The sequence below is a fragment of the Pan troglodytes genome, chromosome 14, assembly GCF_028858775.2.
Source record: "Pan troglodytes isolate AG18354 chromosome 14, NHGRI_mPanTro3-v2.0_pri, whole genome shotgun sequence".
Taxonomy (NCBI): Eukaryota; Metazoa; Chordata; class Mammalia; order Primates; family Hominidae; genus Pan; species Pan troglodytes.
In genome coordinates this window covers 40,280,365-40,299,260 of record NC_072412.2, presented here as the reverse complement: position 1 = coordinate 40,299,260, position 18,896 = coordinate 40,280,365, and the positions used below count along the sequence as shown (strand labels likewise).

Sequence of the window (18,896 nt, the reverse complement as noted above, 5' to 3'; positions counted from 1 at the left end):
TGCAAAGTCCCGAGGCAGTACAAGGTATCACATGAGAGGGGGAGTTGAGCCTGCTAGCTCAGGTCTCTCCTCTTATAAAGCCACCAGTTCCTTTCCCCTGATAACTCATTAATCCATTAACCCATTATTCCATTAATCCATTAACCTGTTAACCCATTAATCCATGAGTGGATTAATCTATTCATGAGGGCAGAGCCCTGTGATTCAATCACCCACTAAAGGACCCACCTCTCAATACTGCCACATTGGGGATTATGTTTCAACATCAGTTTTGGAGGGGACAATCAAACCATAGCAGAAATCATTTTGAATACAGAAATAAAGGCATTAACAGTTTGTAGACTCTACTTAAAAATCAAAGTAAAAACAATACTGAGGGGCCCAGGCTGTACAGCTGGCAGTGCCTGACAGCCTACCTGACGCTGAATTGGATGGGGTACAGCATAGGGAGCGGTAGCTGGGTGAGGTAGGAGAAGGGAGTCGGGGTTATCACTTACAAATGGTACTGAAGCCTAAACTCTGAAGTGAGTAGGTGCTGTGCTTTTATGGGCCTCTTTATGAAGCAAATTATGTAAAAGTTGCCATCGAGGACAAACAAGTGAAATACTTTATACATTACGGTGGATTGGATGAAAATTGGAATGAATGGGCTCCAAAAAGTAGAGTACTCAGGTACATGAACACCAATCTGTAGAAACAGGGAAAACTTCGAGAAGCAAATCAGGAACAAAATTCATAGGGGAAGAGGAGAGGGGCTGCCCCAGCAAAGAAGACATCTGGTCTGCAAGGGAAAAATGTTGAAATCATGTGGAAATGGAAATGGAGCAGTACCAATGAGATACCTCAGCCTCCTCAGAAGAGCCCCAGTAGATGCCGCTGTTGAAAACATTCATGAAGAGAGTTGAAGTTAAAGATTTCTGAAGAATTAAAACCATGTTTTGTTGATGAGTGAGACATAATGACCAAATAAAAACAGCTTTATCTTCGTGCCAGGAAAAATGTGGATTCTATTGTAGAGAATTATGTAAATTACAAGAAAACTTGAGGGACCACAGATAATAAGGAGTATGTTATTAATACGGTTGTGGCAAAAATGGAAAACATTTTAATATAATGTTAGGCACTCAGATACTTTACAAATTTGAAAGACTCCAGCATGCTGAAATCCTTGAAGATTACCCAGAGGCACTCAAGTTCCAGGGGTATGGAAGACCACATCTCTTGATATAATTTGTATGAATTGGACCAATGTTGACCCAAACACCTCTAGAGGAGAAGAACCTTGCTTTCTGACTGAACTTTCTTCATAATGACTTCCTGGGAAAGAATTCTGCAATTTTATTTAAAGCCAACAATTATGAAGTGGCTGTTCCTGAGAGGATAATTACAGTACGCAAAATGCACAGATGTGAAGAGTACAGTTTATTGAGTTTAGCAATTGCATTCACCCATGTAACCACCAGCCCGGTCTAGAAGAAAACATTTGCATCAGCCCTAGACATTTCCTCATGTTCCTTTCTAGTCAGTCTAGCAATTTGCCACCTCCCCACTACCACTTACACAAGAGAGGAAGCCTCTATTATGATTTTTATTCATCAAAGCTTATTTTCAGTGTTCTGGAACTTCACACAAATGGTCATACAGTGTGTACTCTTGTGTATCTGGCTTCTTTTGCTCAACATAAAATTTTTGAGAACCATTCACATTATTATATATCAGAGGTTGTTTCTTTCTTACTTCTGAGTACTTTTACACTGTAGGAATATGCTGATATGGTTTGGCTGTGTCCTCACCCAAATCTCATCTTGAATTGTAGCTCCCATAATTCCCACGTGTTATAGGAGGTACCCGGTGGGAGATAATTGAATCATGGGGCAGTTTCCTCCATACTATTCTTGTGGTAGTGAAAAAGTTTCACGAGATCTGATGGTTTTATAAGGGGTTTTCCCTTTTTGCTTGGCCCAATATTTTTTCTCATTCTCTCTTGCCGGCTGCCACGTAAGTTATGCCTTTCAACTTCTGCCATGATTGTGAGGCCTCCCTAGCCACATTTAACTGTAGGTCCATTAAACCTCTTTTTCTCTATAAATTATCCAGTCTTGGGTATGTCTTTATCAGCCGCATGAAAACGAACTAATACATATACTACAATTTTTTTTCATTCTCCTGTTGATGTATATTTGGATTGTTTCTACTTCTGGATACTATGGATAAAGCTACTGTTACGCAGCATAATGCTTAGTGACCTAAGTGAATTTCTACTCTACCTTAACTCTGCTTATGCCTGAGATCAGAAGTTCCCCACTGTGACCAAACTGGCAGAGACTGGTGGGATCCAAAATATCAGCTCACTTGACCTCTGAAGAACTTCTAACTTCATTATGATCTAATCTCTATGTTAAATGACACTCCTGCCAGCTGCATGACAGTTGACAATCACCATGACAATGATCAGAAGAAACCATAAAAGGACAAAAAGTAATGTGGCACTCTGGTTTCCGAGTTCTTCACACATGCCAAGAAAACACACGAATATTCCTCCCTTTGCTTTTTCTTTTTTGAGAAGGAGTCTTGCTCTGTTGCCCAGGCTGGAGTCCAGTGGTGTGATCTGGGCTCACTGCAACCTCCGCCTCCCAGATTCAAGTGATTCTCTTGCCTCAGCCTCCTGAGTAGCTGGGATTACAGGTGTCCGTCACCACATCCAGCTAATTTTTGTATTTTAGTAGAGACGGGGTTTCACCATGTTCCCCAGGCTGATCTGGAACTCCTGGGCTCAAGCGATCTGCCCGCCTTGGCCTCCCAAAGTGCTGGAATTACAGGTGTGAGCCACTGTGCCCAGCCCCACCCCTTGCTTTTAATACCCATCCCCTTCATTAAAGATGCCCTATATCTGTGACTTCCCGGCTCTCAGAAGCTGAGAAATTGATTTGTGAGCCATGCTCCTGCTTCTCAAATCCTTGGCCATGGAATAAAACCTGCACTGCTTGATGCTCACTTTCAGTTTCGCATCTTGGCTTCATGACATAGAACAGGGAAAAATCTCATCTTCAGAGGACCAGCTTTGTCATTAACACTATTATGAAGATACTTATACAAGTGTTTTTGTGGATATATGTTTTCATTTCCCTGAGGCAACTGCCTGGGAGTGAAATTACACGGCGTTTAACATTAAAAGAAACTACAAAAGAGTTTTCTAATGTGGTTATACCAATTTATATTCCTATTATTAGCATATGAGAGTTCCAATGGCTCAGTATCTCCACTAATATATAGTATCATTGATGTTTTTAAGTTAAGGCATTCTAGTGGGTATTCAGTGTTTTCTTATTGTGAATTTAATATGCATTGGCCACAGGGTATACATGTTACCAATATTTTTTCCCAGTCTGTGGTTTATCTTTTGTTGTTTTCACTGCCTTTCCATAGGCAGCAGCTTGTAATTTTGTTGAAATTCACTTTTGAAATTCACTTTGCCTTTTTTTTATGATCTGTGTTTTTGGTGTCCCAAGAAAACTTTGCCAACCACAAAGCTATAGTCTTCTATGTTTTCTTTTCTTTTCTTTTCTTTTCTTTTCTTTTCTTTTCTTTTCTTTTTTCTGAGACGGAGTCTCGCTCTGTCGCCCAGGCTGGAGTGCAGTGGCGCAATCTTGGCTCACTGCAAGTTCCGCCTCCTGGATTCATGCCATTCTCCTGCCTCAGCCTCCTGAGTAGCTGGGCCTACAGGTGTCTGCCACCATGCCCAGCTAATTTTTTGTATTTTTAGTAGAGACAGGGTTTCACCGTGTTAGCCAGGATGGTCTCAATCTCCTGACCTCATGATCCGCCCGCCTCAGCCTCCCAAAGTGCTGGGATTACAGGTGTGAGCCACTGCACCCGGCCCTATGTTTTCTTTTTGAAGCTTTATAGTTTCCACTTTTCCATTTAGTATTAAGAGAAATTTTGAATTAATTTTTTGCTTATGGTGTAAGGTAGGGGCAAGGGCAACTTTCTCTCTTACATTCTTGATCCAGTTGTTCCAATAACATTTGTTGAAAAGAATTTTCTTTCTTCATTGAATTGCATTGGTATCATGCTGTATTTCTAAAATTTTAAATTTAATTCCTCAGTTGCACTAGCCACATTTCACGTACCCAAGAGCTACATGTGGCTTCTGGCTACTGTATCAGCCAGCACAAATATAAAATATTCCCAAGTTTTATGGGACAGCACATAGCTCTAGATCTTAGGGAATAGTGCCTAATAGATATCTTCAATTGTGTGACAGGTAACCTAAACCAAATAACACAGTAAGAGCAGATATAAGGAAGGTAAAAATTAGTCACTGCCTATATGAGGTACCTAGAGTAGTCAAAAGTCATAGAGACAAAGAGTAGAATGGCAGTTGCCAGAAGTGGGGGCTAGAGAGTTATTGTTTAATGGGTACAGAGCTTCAGTTTTGTGATAGTGGCAAAACCGTGTGAATATATTTAATGCTAAAGAACTATACACTGAAAATGTTTAAATGGTAAATTTAGTGTTATGTATATTTTACCAATATTTTAAGAAGTTTTTAAAAATGGCCATTCCTGCGCTGGGCATGTGGCTCATGCCTATAATTGCAGCAACTCAGAGGCTCAGGCAGGAAGAGTGCTTGACACCAAGATTTCCAGACCAGGCTGGCAACACAGTGAGACCCTGTCTATAATTTTTTTTTTAATTAACTGGGTGTGGTGGCATGCATCTATAGCTCTAGTTACTTGGGAGGCTGAGGCCAAAGTATTGCTTGAGCACTGGAGTTTGAGGCTGCAGTGAGCTATTATGGTGCCACTGCACTCCAACCTGGGTGACAGGGCAAGACCCCATCTCAAAAAAAAAAAAAGAAAAGAAAAAAAAAAAGGCTTTTTTCCCCAGCTGGTATTCACTGCAAGTCAGGAAACAATCATTGTTACTGATAATGACTGACTTGGTTCTCTCTGGTGTATCTGAGGGATATCTAACATCTCTTTTTATTTACAGAGGAGTTATTGGAGCCCAGAGGCTGACTTAATTTAATGTGTCTACCCTAGAGTATTTCCAGTGGACTTCAGCTGATAAGTTGAAGTTATCTTCAGCTGATAAGGGAAAAACAATTTGAAAGTTATTCTCTTGTAATGTGTTATCCATACATGCATGTAACCCTGATGATTTTCTTTATTAGGTTATGGTAACATAACAAACTAGCAGCAGGAGCAGTCACGGTTTCGTAATAAAAGTTATCTGAAAAAGTCTGTTACTGGTGGAGGGTGTCCAGGTTCTTGGCGTTTTGGACAAAAAAATTGGACAAAACACATAAACAAAGCAAGGAAACAATGAAACAACAAAAGCAGAGATTTACTGAAAATGAAAGTACACTCCACAGTGGGGAGTGGGCCTGAGCATAGGGGCTCAAGGGCCCTGTTACAGAATTTCTGGAGGTTTAAATACCGTCTAGAGGATTCCACTGGTTACTTGGTGTACACCCTATGTAAATGAAGAGAATGAAGTAAAGTTACAAACTCATTTACTCAGCATACACCCTATGGAGAGGATCTTTCCTGTTATAGCTAAAGTGTGAATCAGCCTTATGTTCCCTGCCTCCAGACCCTATTTTCCTGCCTCAAATCTCTAATACTTGATTTTGATGATTTAACTGTTGATCCCAATGCAAATATAAAAGACTTTGTAAAGCATAGACTATACTATATATTAATTCAAGGAATGTCAGGGCATGTACTGATGTTGAATTCTGAGAATCATGTGCTTTTGTACAGAACAAAGTCTGTTTGTTGAAATATTTTGAGTTAAAATATTCCCTAAAACTCCTTAATAAAGGGAATTACATAATCTGTTAATTGATTTGTGGAACGGCAGTGAAAGAGGCTGTATTAGACGACTTGAAAACACTCATATTTGGAGCTTAACGAAAATACTCCTGCTCTCCAGAGATGAAATGTTAGTGAGAGCAGCAAATAATTTATTTTTATATGCTGGATTTGCATATTTGAGACCATCTATTAATACTGTTCTTTAGGACCTCAACCTAGTCGTCTAAGACATCCTTATTAAACGAGACCAATAGATATCATTTAATATTGAAAATATTGTTAATGCCCTTCAAAATCTTTCGAAGGAATAAACATTAAAAACTAGAAGTTCTTTGTAAAATTTTGCGGTTTAAAATAATACTCGGTTTCAAATTAGTGGGTCCCTCATTTATCATAAATTATAAAAGAGAATCTAACAGTTATTGGCTACATTCTAGGCACGGGGTAACGCTTTATTATTCTTCTAACCAAAAACATACATGTATCTAAGTATCCCATGTAAGGTATCATTCAACCACACAAAACCCTATGAAATACAGGCAGGGGGCGGTGGCTCACGCCTGTAATCCCAGCACATTTAGAGGCCGAGGCAGGAGGATAATTTGAGCCCTCAGGAGTTCAAGACCAGCCTGGGCAACAATAGTGAGACCTCGTCTCTTCACCATCAAATCCAGGAGAATTAATTTCTACTGTTGGAGTAGTCAACTAAAGGACAGCTCGCGATATTACACAAACTACTACTCCCAACATGCAAAGCGGTTTCTTTCCTTCTGTCCCCGCCCGGCCGTCCGAGAGCCCCAGCAGGCCTCGGGGCGCGAAAGGCAACCTGGGAGCAGTAGTTCTCCCGGGCGCCTAGCGGGATCGCCAGCGCGGCAGTGGGGGCTTCCGCGGCTCCAAGCCAGCGGGTCCTGTGAGGGCGAGCGGAGGCGGAGAAAGGGCGCGGGAGTGAGAGAGGGTGAGTCAGCCACTGTCTATGCAATAAAGGGAGGCCTCACCGCGGGATAGGGCTGAATTCAGAAGTGCGGCCCGTGCCGCAGTCTGTTCCAGGACGCGGCTTGTCTTAGCGTCAGCGAGGGAAGGTTGAGGAGGAGCCAGAGCCTGGTCCTGCAGCCTTTCTCGCCGTCAGCGCCCGTCGCCATCTCCACCATGCAGTCCCGGGAAGACGTCCCGCGCTCTCGCCGCCTCGCCAGTCCCCGTGGTGGGAGGCGGCCCAAGAGGATTTCCAAGCCCTCGGTTTCGGCCTTTTTCACGGGTCCAGAGGAGTTAAAGGACACGGCCCATTCTGCAGCCCTGCTGGCACAGCTCAAGTCCTTCTACGACGCGCGGCTGCTGTGTGATGTGACCATCGAGGTGGTGACGCCTGGCAGCGGGCCTGGCACGGGTCGCCTCTTTTCCTGCAATCGCAACGTGCTAGCAGCTGCGTGTCCCTACTTCAAGAGCATGTTCACAGGTGGCATGTACGAGAGCCAGCAGGCCAGCGTGACCATGCACGATGTGGACGCCGAGTCCTTCGAGGTGTTGGTCGACTATTGCTACACGGGTCGTGTGTCTCTCAGTGAGGCCAATGTGCAGCGCCTGTACGCGGCCTCCGACATGCTACAGCTGGAATATGTGCGGGAAGCCTGTGCCTCCTTCTTAGCCCGACGTCTTGACCTGACCAACTGCACCGCCATCCTCAAGTTTGCAGACGCCTTCGACCATCACAAGCTTCGATCTCAGGCCCAGTCCTACATAGCTCACAACTTCAAGCAGCTCAGCCGAATGGGTTCAATTCGGGAGGAGACTCTAGCAGATCTGACCCTGGCCCAGCTGCTGGCTGTCCTACGCCTGGATAGTCTGGACATAGAGAGTGAGCGGACTGTATGCCATGTAGCTGTGCAGTGGCTGGAGGCTGCTGCCAAAGAGCGGGGTCCCAGTGCTGCAGAAGTCTTCAAGTGCGTGCGCTGGATGCACTTCACTGAAGAAGATCAGGACTACTTAGAAGGGCTGCTGACCAAGCCCATCGTGAAGAAGTACTGCCTGGACGTTATTGAAGGGGCCCTGCAGATGCGCTATGGTGACCTGTTGTACAAGTCTCTGGTGCCAGTGCCAAACAGCAGCAGCAGCAGTAGCAGCAGCAACTCTCTTGTATCTGCAGCAGAAAATCCACCCCAGAGACTGGGTATGTGTGCCAAGGAGATGGTGATCTTCTTTGGACACCCTAGAGATCCCTTTCTCTGCTATGACCCTTACTCGGGGGACATTTACACAATGCCATCCCCTTTGACCAGCTTTGCTCACACTAAGACTGTCACTTCCTCAGCTGTCTGTGTCTCCCCAGACCATGACATCTATCTAGCTGCTCAGCCCAGGAAAGACCTCTGGGTGTATAAACCAGCTCAGAATAGTTGGCAGCAACTTGCAGATCGCTTGCTGTGTCGTGAGGGCATGGATGTGGCATATCTCAATGGCTACATCTACATTTTGGGGGGGCGAGACCCTATTACTGGAGTTAAGTTGAAGGAAGTGGAATGCTACAGTGTTCAGAGAAACCAGTGGGCATTGGTGGCTCCTGTCCCTCATTCCTTCTATTCCTTTGAACTCATAGTGGTTCAGAACTATCTTTATGCTGTCAACAGTAAGCGCATGCTTTGCTATGATCCTAGCCACAATATGTGGCTGAACTGTGCTTCTCTTAAACGTAGTGACTTTCAGGAAGCATGTGTCTTCAATGATGAAATCTATTGTATCTGTGACATCCCAGTCATGAAGGTCTACAACCCAGCTAGGGGAGAATGGAGGCGGATTAGTAATATTCCTTTGGATTCAGAGACCCACAACTACCAGATTGTCAATCATGACCAAAAGTTGCTTCTCATCACTTCTACAACCCCACAATGGAAAAAGAACCGAGTGACAGTGTATGAGTATGATACTAGGGAAGATCAGTGGATTAATATAGGTACCATGTTAGGCCTTTTGCAGTTTGACTCTGGCTTTATTTGCCTTTGTGCTCGTGTTTATCCTTCCTGCCTTGAACCTGGTCAGAGTTTTATTACTGAGGAAGATGATGCACGGAGTGAGTCTAGTACTGAATGGGACTTAGATGGATTCAGTGAGCTGGACTCTGAGTCAGGAAGTTCAAGTTCTTTTTCAGATGATGAAGTCTGGGTGCAAGTAGCACCTCAGCGAAATGCACAGGATCAGCAGGGTTCTTTGTAAATAGTATTTTGAGACACTAAGATGTTTCTACTGCTACGGAATGTATTTTAAACACATATCCTTTCTTTTTCTTGGAAAAAAAGTTGATTAGGACCACAGATTTGGTTTAGAAAGGGTAATATTTTGAAATACTACAAGGTTTAGACAGTCCATGAAATCGACCTGTTTAATAATTTACCATCCTGAAAGTCCAGAATTAAAATATGGAAGCAAGAACTATATAATTGATTGGGATGCTTGGTAGGTTTTTTTCATTGTTCAAATATTCATTGCACAGTGGATTGTTTTGATTAGTTAGTATGCTTTTTTTTTTTAATTAATTCAGTCTTCTGTTAATTTTTAAGTTTTGGTTAGTGCCACAAGGAATTTAACTTTTTGATTTGTATAATAGAAAACTGAACTAGGAATTGTTAGCGGGGTTTTGAAGGATGTGTACTTTCCTTCAAAATAAAGTGGTAGATTTTCAAAATTTTACACTAGTCAGTTCTTTATATTCTAAGTTAAATGTAGTTTGTAAAATTATTTTGGTTTTCTTCTACAAAGGAAAAAATTGGATTTATATATATAAGGTTACTGCATAATGATTTCATTTTGATAATGTGCAGAATGGCCTCACAAGCTCACAGAAAGTAAAAAAAAGAAAAAAAAAATCAGGATTCCACTGTTTTAAAAGAAATCTCAGTTTTTATCTTGGAATATAAAATGTGTATTTGGTATATGTGACCAATTTTCTATCCCAAAAAACACCCATTCTTAGTAATGTCATGAATTAAACACCCTTCTAAACCAAAAAAAAAAAAAAAAAAAAAACGGTAACTTGCTTTTTATGTTTGTGTTTTTAATTTATGCCCAATACATGCTTTATTGACTCAGAGGAACAATTCCTGGACATATAATTGGGTAATGCAAATTTTTATCCACTGGTCATGACTTGTCTTAAAATGTTTACTTGCCTCCCTAAAATATTTTGGCTGTATAGGTTTGGTGTTTGTCCTAGAGGATTCTTCAACAGAAAGTGATTTATTCTTTACTGTTTTGTGAGGTAATATGGTTTAGAACATATGTATAAGCTAAAAACAGTATTTTACTCAGATCAGTAGTTATCGTGTCTATCAGCTATAAAAAAAATCAAGTGCCAGCCAAGAACTTTAAAACTTTAAGCTGTGTATTATAGAACCATTTTGTGTAGCATTGGAATATTGTCCATTTTGTAAGTCATTGTGAATGTTCTTAATTATCAGCTTGAAGGTTATTTTTGTATTAAAAGTTGACATTGAAGAACCCAAGTGGATGATGGGATTTGGGGCCAGTAGTGAAAGTATGTTTCCTCTAAAATATTTCCCTAAACAGTGGTATACATGGTTATTTTATTATGAGATTTGTATATGTTCTGTGTTTCTCTGTGAACAATGTTTCAGTCTCTCTGTCACCATATGTAAGGGGAAGTCCACAAATATAGACTAAATTGCACAAAACTAAAATTGTTAATTATAAGAAAATATAGGTGCTTACCTTTTGAAGGTTTATTAATACATATGGTTGTCACAATACGTATATATGATAAATGGTGTACATATACAGATGTTTATGGTGTATAAATTTTTCTATACCCAATTAGAATTATCTTCCTGATTCTTTATTCAATAACATGCTAATTCCTCTTCTATGTTCTATAGTGACAGAATGCTAACTTTTCTTATACCCTGGCAGAGGACAGAGGAGTCTGGTCTAGGATGGGGAACTGAATTTTTGAACGAAAAGGAAAGAGAAAGGATGAAGAAACAAACAAACAAAAAAACACACGATAATGTTTCTCAGTCATTTTGATTGGCCATTTGAACAGTCTACAAGTTTAACGTTATTTCCAGTGAAGTAGGATGGCTGCCCTAGCAATACATGTTTCTTCAAAAGGGTAAACATGCTTTAGTGACCTAAAGCTAAATTTTGTTCATTTGACATCAGGGATGTTATAAGTACTGCACTTAATACAAAGCTATTTCTCAATTGTGTTATTTTTGAGACAAATTTTTCTTCACCATTAACTTCTTGTTGGTAGCTTTTTGTTTTGTAAAAATTGAGAGATGGCAATTCTTATCTCAACCAGATTATCCATCTGCAGAATTAAGGTATGCAACTGGTAAATAAAAGACAAATGCTCCAGTTTGTCTTTCTCAACCTTTGGGTTCTTAACCTTTGAGTTAAAACCTAGTCTAAATAGTGGGAATGTCTTGGTTTACAGTAAGGTTTTCTTGGGAAGGATCTTGGTTTTGTGATCTATTTGTGAATTAAGGAGTAGATGTTAACCATTATTTTATAGATAAGTGATTTGTACATGGTTAGTTATAAATAAAACTGGTACTAGAACCCAGGTTTCCTGACTTTCTAATTCAATGGTTCTGCTAAATGTACAAAATTCTTGCTGTGCAGTGAACTAGCAGTGTTGAAATATCTTCATGACAAGAACCCTTTTCTAAGTTTTCCAATTAATCAGCACATCGTTTAGCAAATGCTTTCTATAATGTCATTTGTAGGACTGCCATTGGTAAGATTTAGTTTTATTTCATATGTTTTTAAATTCAAACAGTAAGTAATACTGGTGTTTTCAAAAAGGTAAAATAGAAGACTAATTTAGCAAATAACTTGTTTAAATTTAGTTTTAGGATTAAGTTATAATAGCCCCTCATATCTCCTCTAGTTGAGCAGTGTTGTTCTGTTTTGGTGCCTGGATCTTAATAGAGAATATGATGAAAACTTTTGACCCATTCTTCAGGAAAATTCATATGTTCATAATTTCATAATTTTAAGGGTATAATGACATTTCTGAAGTTCATCCACACACCCAGGGTAAAAACTCTTGTGACAAGGTCTCAAGAACATATCTACAAAAAGAAATTTGCATTTTTCACAAGACACATAGCTCAAATGTTTGTAGAGTGAAAGAGTAATTCCCAAAATAGGGCGAAAGAAATAATATACGTCCAGGCGTGGTGGCTCACGCCTGTAATCCCAGCACTTTGGGAGGCCAAGGTGGGCAGATCACGAGGTCAAGAGATCAAGACCATCCTGGCCAACATGGTGAAACCCCGTCTCTACTAAAAATACAAAAATTAGCAGGGCATGGTGGCGTGCGCCCGTAGTCCCAGCTACTCGGGAGGCTAAGGCAGGAGAATCGCTTGAACCCGGGAGGCAGAGGTTGCAGTGAGCCGAGATCGTGCCACTGCACTCCAGCCTGGCGACAGAGCGAGACTCCATCTCCAAAAAAAAAAAAAAAAAAAAAAACACAAATAAAAAAAGAAATAATATACATTCACCATCAGAAAGAAATGTGAAAAATTAGTACCTCAGAATGAATGCAAAGTTGACATTTCTGAAATTCTAATTTCCTCATGATGAGTAATGCAAGAATGAGTAACGAAATGTAAACTATTCAAAGGATAAAGTGCACTAGTGTATATGAAAGCTTTGAAACTTAAGTGTTATACAAATGTAAGTGATACGATTATTGTCCAAGAAGGCTATGTATATATTAGGATTTAAAGCAAAATACGTGGTTCAAATGTTTCAAACTACTGGCACCATGGCTCATTACTAGAAATATATCTTAGTAGCAAAAGTTCATTGTCTCTTCATAAATAGGAAAACAAATGGTTGGAAAAGTGCATCTACCTGAAAGGGATCTATAGTAAATGTAGTCAAAAAATATAATCAATTTGTTAAACCCTGCTCATTAAACCAGGAACCAGTGCTTTGCCTGATGTTATTTTTACCAATTTGTGCTGAAGTGAAAAACTATAAAACACAATGAATGAGCTGTAAGATAAAAATTATTCTATTTGTTTTATTGTTCATAAATTGGAAATGTAAAAATTTTTCAGCCTTATATCAGTCCCCTAAACACTAAAAGAAAATTGACTGGTCTTTGAAATCCAAAAATCTGATCACCAGAATGTAAATATCCTTTCATCAAATCTCTACTTCCCATATCTATTTGAAACTTCAACACTGTTTCATCTTTACAACTAATTTTAAAAGAATATTTGTTACAGCAAATATAATAAAGCAGAAAGTATTAGGAGGCAAAATTATAGAAAAGGTGACTAGCAATCCCAAGAGAATTAATTGATAATCTATTTGAGAACCATAGAGTTGATTAGATACAAGACAGTTTTTAAATGAAAAATAACAACAAAAAGGTACCGTTCAGAGAAGTTGCCAAATTTTAGAGGAGTACCTTATAGGCAATAGGTTTTATGCCCTTTTCTTAACTCTGGGCTATTTTGTCACCTAGAGCTTTGCCAACAGCTTCTGTTTCTCACTTTACCCTTGTGGACTCAACATGGTCCAAGGCACAGGGCAGGCAGGGAACAGATATTGTTGCATACTATTCTCTCCATATCTGAGACATTTTCTCCTACTCTGTGGGGAGTCTCTCCAATGGAGAGATGGGGTTTCACTGTGTTAGCCAGGCTGGTCTCGAACTCCTGACCTCGTAATCCACCCACCTTGGCCTCCCAAAGTGCTGGGATTACAGGTGTGAGCCACCGCACCCAGCCAGACCCACCATATCTTAAGAATATTCTTTTAGGGACAAGTTATTCGTTAATTTTGGGGAACCTAGCAAATAGCAATGGTTCTCACCTCAAGGCACAGCCTGATCCAGAGTGTCAATGTCTTCAAGGCTTTATTAGTACAGAGAATATGTCATAGGATGAGGTTTTCTCTCACTTTATACATTAGTTAGCACATAAGTTGGTTGTATGCAAGAGAGACCTTATAGATCTTTAAAAGGATTTCTCATATAACAGTCCAATCTTTTATGTGGATCCTGATCTACAAAGTTATCTGAGACCCAGGCTTGTTGTCTTCCTGTTCTACTGCCCTTGGGGTGTTACCCTGTTTCACATGGTCCAAGGTGGTTCACCCTCATGTCCATATTCCAGCCATCAGGATGGGATGTTGGAAGGGCATGACCCTGTTCTGTAAGGGAAATTGTACATATCACTTCTGGTCACATGACATTGGCCAAATCTTAACTACATGGCCACACCTAGCTGCAAGGAAAAGGTAGTCTTTATTCTGTCAACATGTATCCAGTTAAAATTCAGTGGTTCCTTCTTGAAGAACGCTGAGAAAGAACATTGGGATACAAACAGCAATCTCTACTACATCATCTGTCAGGCTAGATTTTTATCACCTGACAGCTAAAATGACTGCCAGGAGTCCCAAGAACTGCAGTGTACCAACTTAGAAACCCCATTGGTATGCTTCTCTCTTTATATTAGTAATTTAGATAGTAATAACTTTTTTAAAAACCCAGTGGAAAGCGGCAATATTTTATGTATTGTCTGGCAGAAAATTCCCTGTGGGTTCTAGGACTCTGATCACTTGTAAGAGATAAAGTTGGGAAATGTTGAGGAAAACCAATAGGTAAGCAAATAACCTCAATAAAGGTTATAGTTCCTATTGTGGCAGATTCTACAGAGACTGCAGAGTTGCAAAGGTGGGAATGTTCAGAGTACAGCATGTATTTTGATGTAACCTGATCCTAGGATGGAAGGGGAAGCTTGGCATAAGAACAAGCTGGAAAAGTTGGTAGGCATCAGCTCTTGAAGGTCTTATATGCCGTCAAGGAGTTTGGACTTTTTGATTTTTTTTGCATACAATGTGAATTCATTGAGAATTTTAAAATAGGGATTTGACAAAATCGGATTTGTTTTATTGAGACCCTTCTGGATGTACTGACAGTGCAAGATTGTGGCAGCAAGAAGAACATTTAAAGGGATGTGTTGTTGTAGTCCAGACAGTGACATAATGTGGTTCTCAACAGGGGGAGTAGTTATGGAATTGATGAGGAAGGAACAGATAAGTCAGTTAAATTATCTGGACCTAAAATTGTATGTTTGGAGATGAGGGAGCTGTAGGGAGTATGACTAAAGTGATTTCCCGTTTCTTGCTTGGATGTTGTGTTAGAGTACAGGCCAAACTTCCATATCAAAGAGGCCCTGGAATGTAAGGTAGAAACCGTTTTGTATACATTCAGTCCAGAAGTGAACAGCCAGGCATTGCAGACTAGTTCTGCCCCATGGGGTTGTTCACAGGCCCAGGTTCTTTTATCATTTATCCTCCCAACCCCCAGTGAGTTGTCTGTCCTCATGAGCAAAGCACATTCACCAGAATTGTATCTGTGTTTTCAGCCTGTGAAAAAGGGGAAAGAGGAAATGGAAGGCAAAAAATCTTTTCATTTTAAAGGACGTTTACATCACTTTTGCCATTTTTTTTATTGGGGAGAACTTAATCATATCACCATGCCCAGTTGCAAGATGAACTGGGAAATATTGTCACTAAATGGATGTGCCTTGCTAAAACTCACGGAGCTCTATTAATAAATAGTGTTAATAAATGAATATATTTTAATATAAACATGTTCGGTTTTCTGTATTCAGATTCAGGTGGTTCACAATGTCTGCAGGCATTATTGTTATCATGGTCATTTCAGATATCCCTACAATTATCCTTCCACAATAAATTCACAGCCAAAAGTTAAATTTCATATCATGCTGAATAATGATTTTTTAATAAACAAATGGGCCCCTGCATACCTTTAACACAGAGAGACACAAACTTGCCTCATATTTTTGCTATTAGGTCTAGTATTCCTAGGAGTGGCAGAAATTAAGCCTCCAAGGTGCCCAGGGTTCTCTCCCTTAATCCCTAAACTTTTTCCAATCCCCTTGCCTTCTCCTCTGGGAACTTACTGGCTTAGCCTTCTCACTTATCCCATATCCCAAAAGCTCTATTACTAAAAGGAAGGAGAATGGATGAGGGCACAATTAGCAATCTCCGTCACAGTTGACTAAATGGATGGTGCTGCTGTTTAATGGATTTGGGAACACGGGAGTCTTGATTTGGAGACATTAGTAGATGTATTTGGTGTCCCATATCACAGGCTTTTGGCCCACCTCTGATTTAAGCTACAGCTATGGCAGAAGGGAAAGGTTGATATAGATGGAGATGAATTTCTGGGTATGGCTTTGGACATCAGGTAGCTTATACCTCTAATGTTTTCTTTCTTTGAATTAGAATGCAAGAATTTCTGCTGAAAGGGGAGCCCCATGGGCAAGGGTGCTTGAAGAGAGGGTGAACCTACTAACTGGTAAGCTTCCTGAGATCAGGGGATAAGGTTTATTTCATCTTTATAGCCCTCATAACACTAATCAAAGAGCCTTGAACAGAGTTGAAAAAACATTTAAGATTGGAAGTGTTACTGTAAAATAGAACCGCTCATATTCTAGATCTTAACAATATAAGATATATATAATATAAATTTATGTTTTTACATAATCCTTTAGTGGCCTCAATTTCTGTATATTGTTCTTCATCATAAGTTGATTCTTAATTTTTTGTCAGTTAGAATCATGAATATTAGAGCCCAATTTTCTTTTTTTATTTTTTAATTGAGACAGGGTCTCACTCTGTTGCCCAGGCTGGTGTCTAGTGGTGCGATCACAGCTCACTGAAGCCTCAACGTCCCTGGTAGAGCCCAGTTTTCTTATATAAACCCAAGGAACTTTAAATAATTTACCAAGGCTTGTACTGCTAGTTATTCATAAAACTGGAATTAGAACTGTGTTTCCTATCTCTTAAAGCACTTTCTAGTACACACTCTTGCCTGCTGAATAGCACTACCTCAAACAGGACTCAGAAAGTAAAATCACTATTGTTCTTTTTTTTTTTTTTGTATTTTTTGTAGAGACAGGATTTTACCATGTTGCTCAGGCTGGTCTTGAACTCCTAAGCTCAAGGGATCAGCCTGCCTTGGCCTCCCAAAGTGCTGGGATTACAGGTGTGAGCCACCATACCTAGACTATTGCTCTGCTTGAGATTTATTTGGTCCTCCAGTCTAGTCCTGATGCACCTTAGGGCACGTGGTCTGGAATTTCTGACTCCTTACTCAGAACTCTGAATCAAGAGAGGGCCCAACTAAAAGTCATCTTAGAACAATGGAGAAAGAGTGTGAAAAATTGGCTTTAATTGAAAACAAAACCCAATCAAACCCTTCAGTGATGATAAGTTTTAAAGTATTAAAACACAGTATTATTTTTAGTATTATATTATGCTTATATTTTAGTATTCTATTTAGTATTTATATTTTTTTGTATTTTATTTTGACCATGTCAGTTCAGATAATCTCAATGAGAGCATTTAGCTAATTTAATAAATATTAAATTATTTTTATATTTAAATTCACAGTTATGATATAATTATATCAAGGTAATAATAAGATGTACCTTCCCAAATACTACCTATGTTCTGTGTATTCACTGAATAAGAATTGAATGAATGCTTAAGGAGCAATAAAATCATTTCTAAATCTAAACAATTTGCACAGTATTACAGTAAAAATTTAAAGATATCACATCATATTTATTTCAAAATGCAGTCTAAATTTTTCAAAAGCCTTTGTGCGTTTACTATCATGAGATATTTAATTATACCTGGAATCAACCTTAAAGTTACCATGCTGATAATAATGCTTGAGATCTCTGAAATACCAAGGACTCTTAATAGCTGTGTATCCAGTTCACAATGTTCTAAGAACTTAAGTCCTCTCTTTTTCTCATGTCAGCTCTGTTTGTTAATGTTAAAGAAGGGAGAAATGTTGGGAGGCCAAGGTGGGTGGATTGCCTGAGGTCAGGAGTTCGAGACCAGCCTGGGCAACACGATGAAACCCCGTCTCCACTAAAATACAAAAAATTAGCCGGGTGTGGTGGTGTGCGCCTGTAGTCCTTGCTACTCGGGAGGCTGAGACAGGAGAATTGCTTGAACCGGGGAGGAGGAGGTTGCAGTGAGCCAAGATCACGCCACTGCACTCCAGCCTGGGCTGGGCGATAGAGTGAGACTCCATCTCCAAAAAAAAAAAAAAAAAAGAAGGGAGAAATGACAGAAAACTAGAATCAGCCAACTCTACAACTTGTCAGGAAACCCAGAAGATTTGGAGAAAGGGGAGGCATACCCTAGTGTTTAAAATGAGATCTGTGGAGGTGGGGCTTTAACGGATTTCACATCTTTTTGATGAAGACATACTAATAATATGTCTAAAACAAGAATTCCTCTAAATATGTAAAGTCCTCAAATCTTACCATAGATAAAACATTTTATCAACATAGAAGGGTTCCATTTTGCCTTGAAAGTAAATATGACAAAATTAAGTTGAAGTCTTTGGAATAATAGCATGCTGGGGACACATTTTACGAGTGGTACCTTGAAATTTCTTCAGATTAGATATTAGACACCAGAATATGCCATTTTTAGGCTGAGCATGGTGGCTTATGCCTGTAATCCCAGCACTTTGGGAGGCCTAGGCAGGATTGCTTGAGGCCAGGCATTCACGATAAGCCTCAGCAACATAGTGAGACCCTGCCTCTATAAAATAAAAATTAAAAAAAAAAAATTAGGTGTGGTTGTGCATGCCTGTTGTCCTAGCTACTTGGGAGGCTGAGGAGAGATGATCACTTGAGCCCATGAGTTTGAGGCTGCAATGAGCTATGATCATGCCATTGCATTCCCGCCTGAGTGACAGAGTGAGACCCTGTCTCTAAAATATATATATGTATATATATATATATATATATATATATATGAATGTTTTTTAGTTATATGAGGGATAAGAAATATACCATATTCAGTTTTAACTCAGTTCTAGCATGTTCCAAGCATCTTGGTGGAGCTTTGTCTTGTTTAGCTTATTACAGAATCATTCATGCCTATACTTGAAACACCTATGATTCTGCAATTCTATTTTAAATGAATCACATATATGAATGTTTTAGGAAGGCGTACCTCACAAAAGTTAGGCTACAGAGCATTTTCTGT

The 18,896-nt window shown here is 39.7% G+C and overlaps 1 protein-coding gene and 1 long non-coding RNA gene across 2 annotated transcripts in view; one reads left to right on the top strand and one right to left on the bottom strand.

Annotated features, from left to right (window-relative positions):
- LOC129136723 (uncharacterized) overlaps positions 1–18,896 on the bottom strand; it is a 111,034-nt gene that overhangs the window by 37,747 nt on the left and 54,391 nt on the right. The gene's annotated exons all lie outside the window — the stretch shown is intronic.
- On the top strand, positions 3,505–11,387 carry KBTBD7 (kelch repeat and BTB domain containing 7). Its single transcript, XM_522666.9, has one exon. It carries the CDS (start codon positions 6,969–6,971, stop codon positions 9,021–9,023), a length of 2,055 nt encoding a protein of 684 aa, XP_522666.1. The 5' UTR covers positions 3,505–6,968; the 3' UTR covers positions 9,024–11,387.

Bases quoted from the DNA above. Each gene is read 5' to 3' on its own strand.
- KBTBD7 (XM_522666.9), top strand. From the start codon at position 6,969: ATGCAGTCCCGGGAAGACGTCCCGCGCTCTCGCCGCCTCGCCAGTCCC.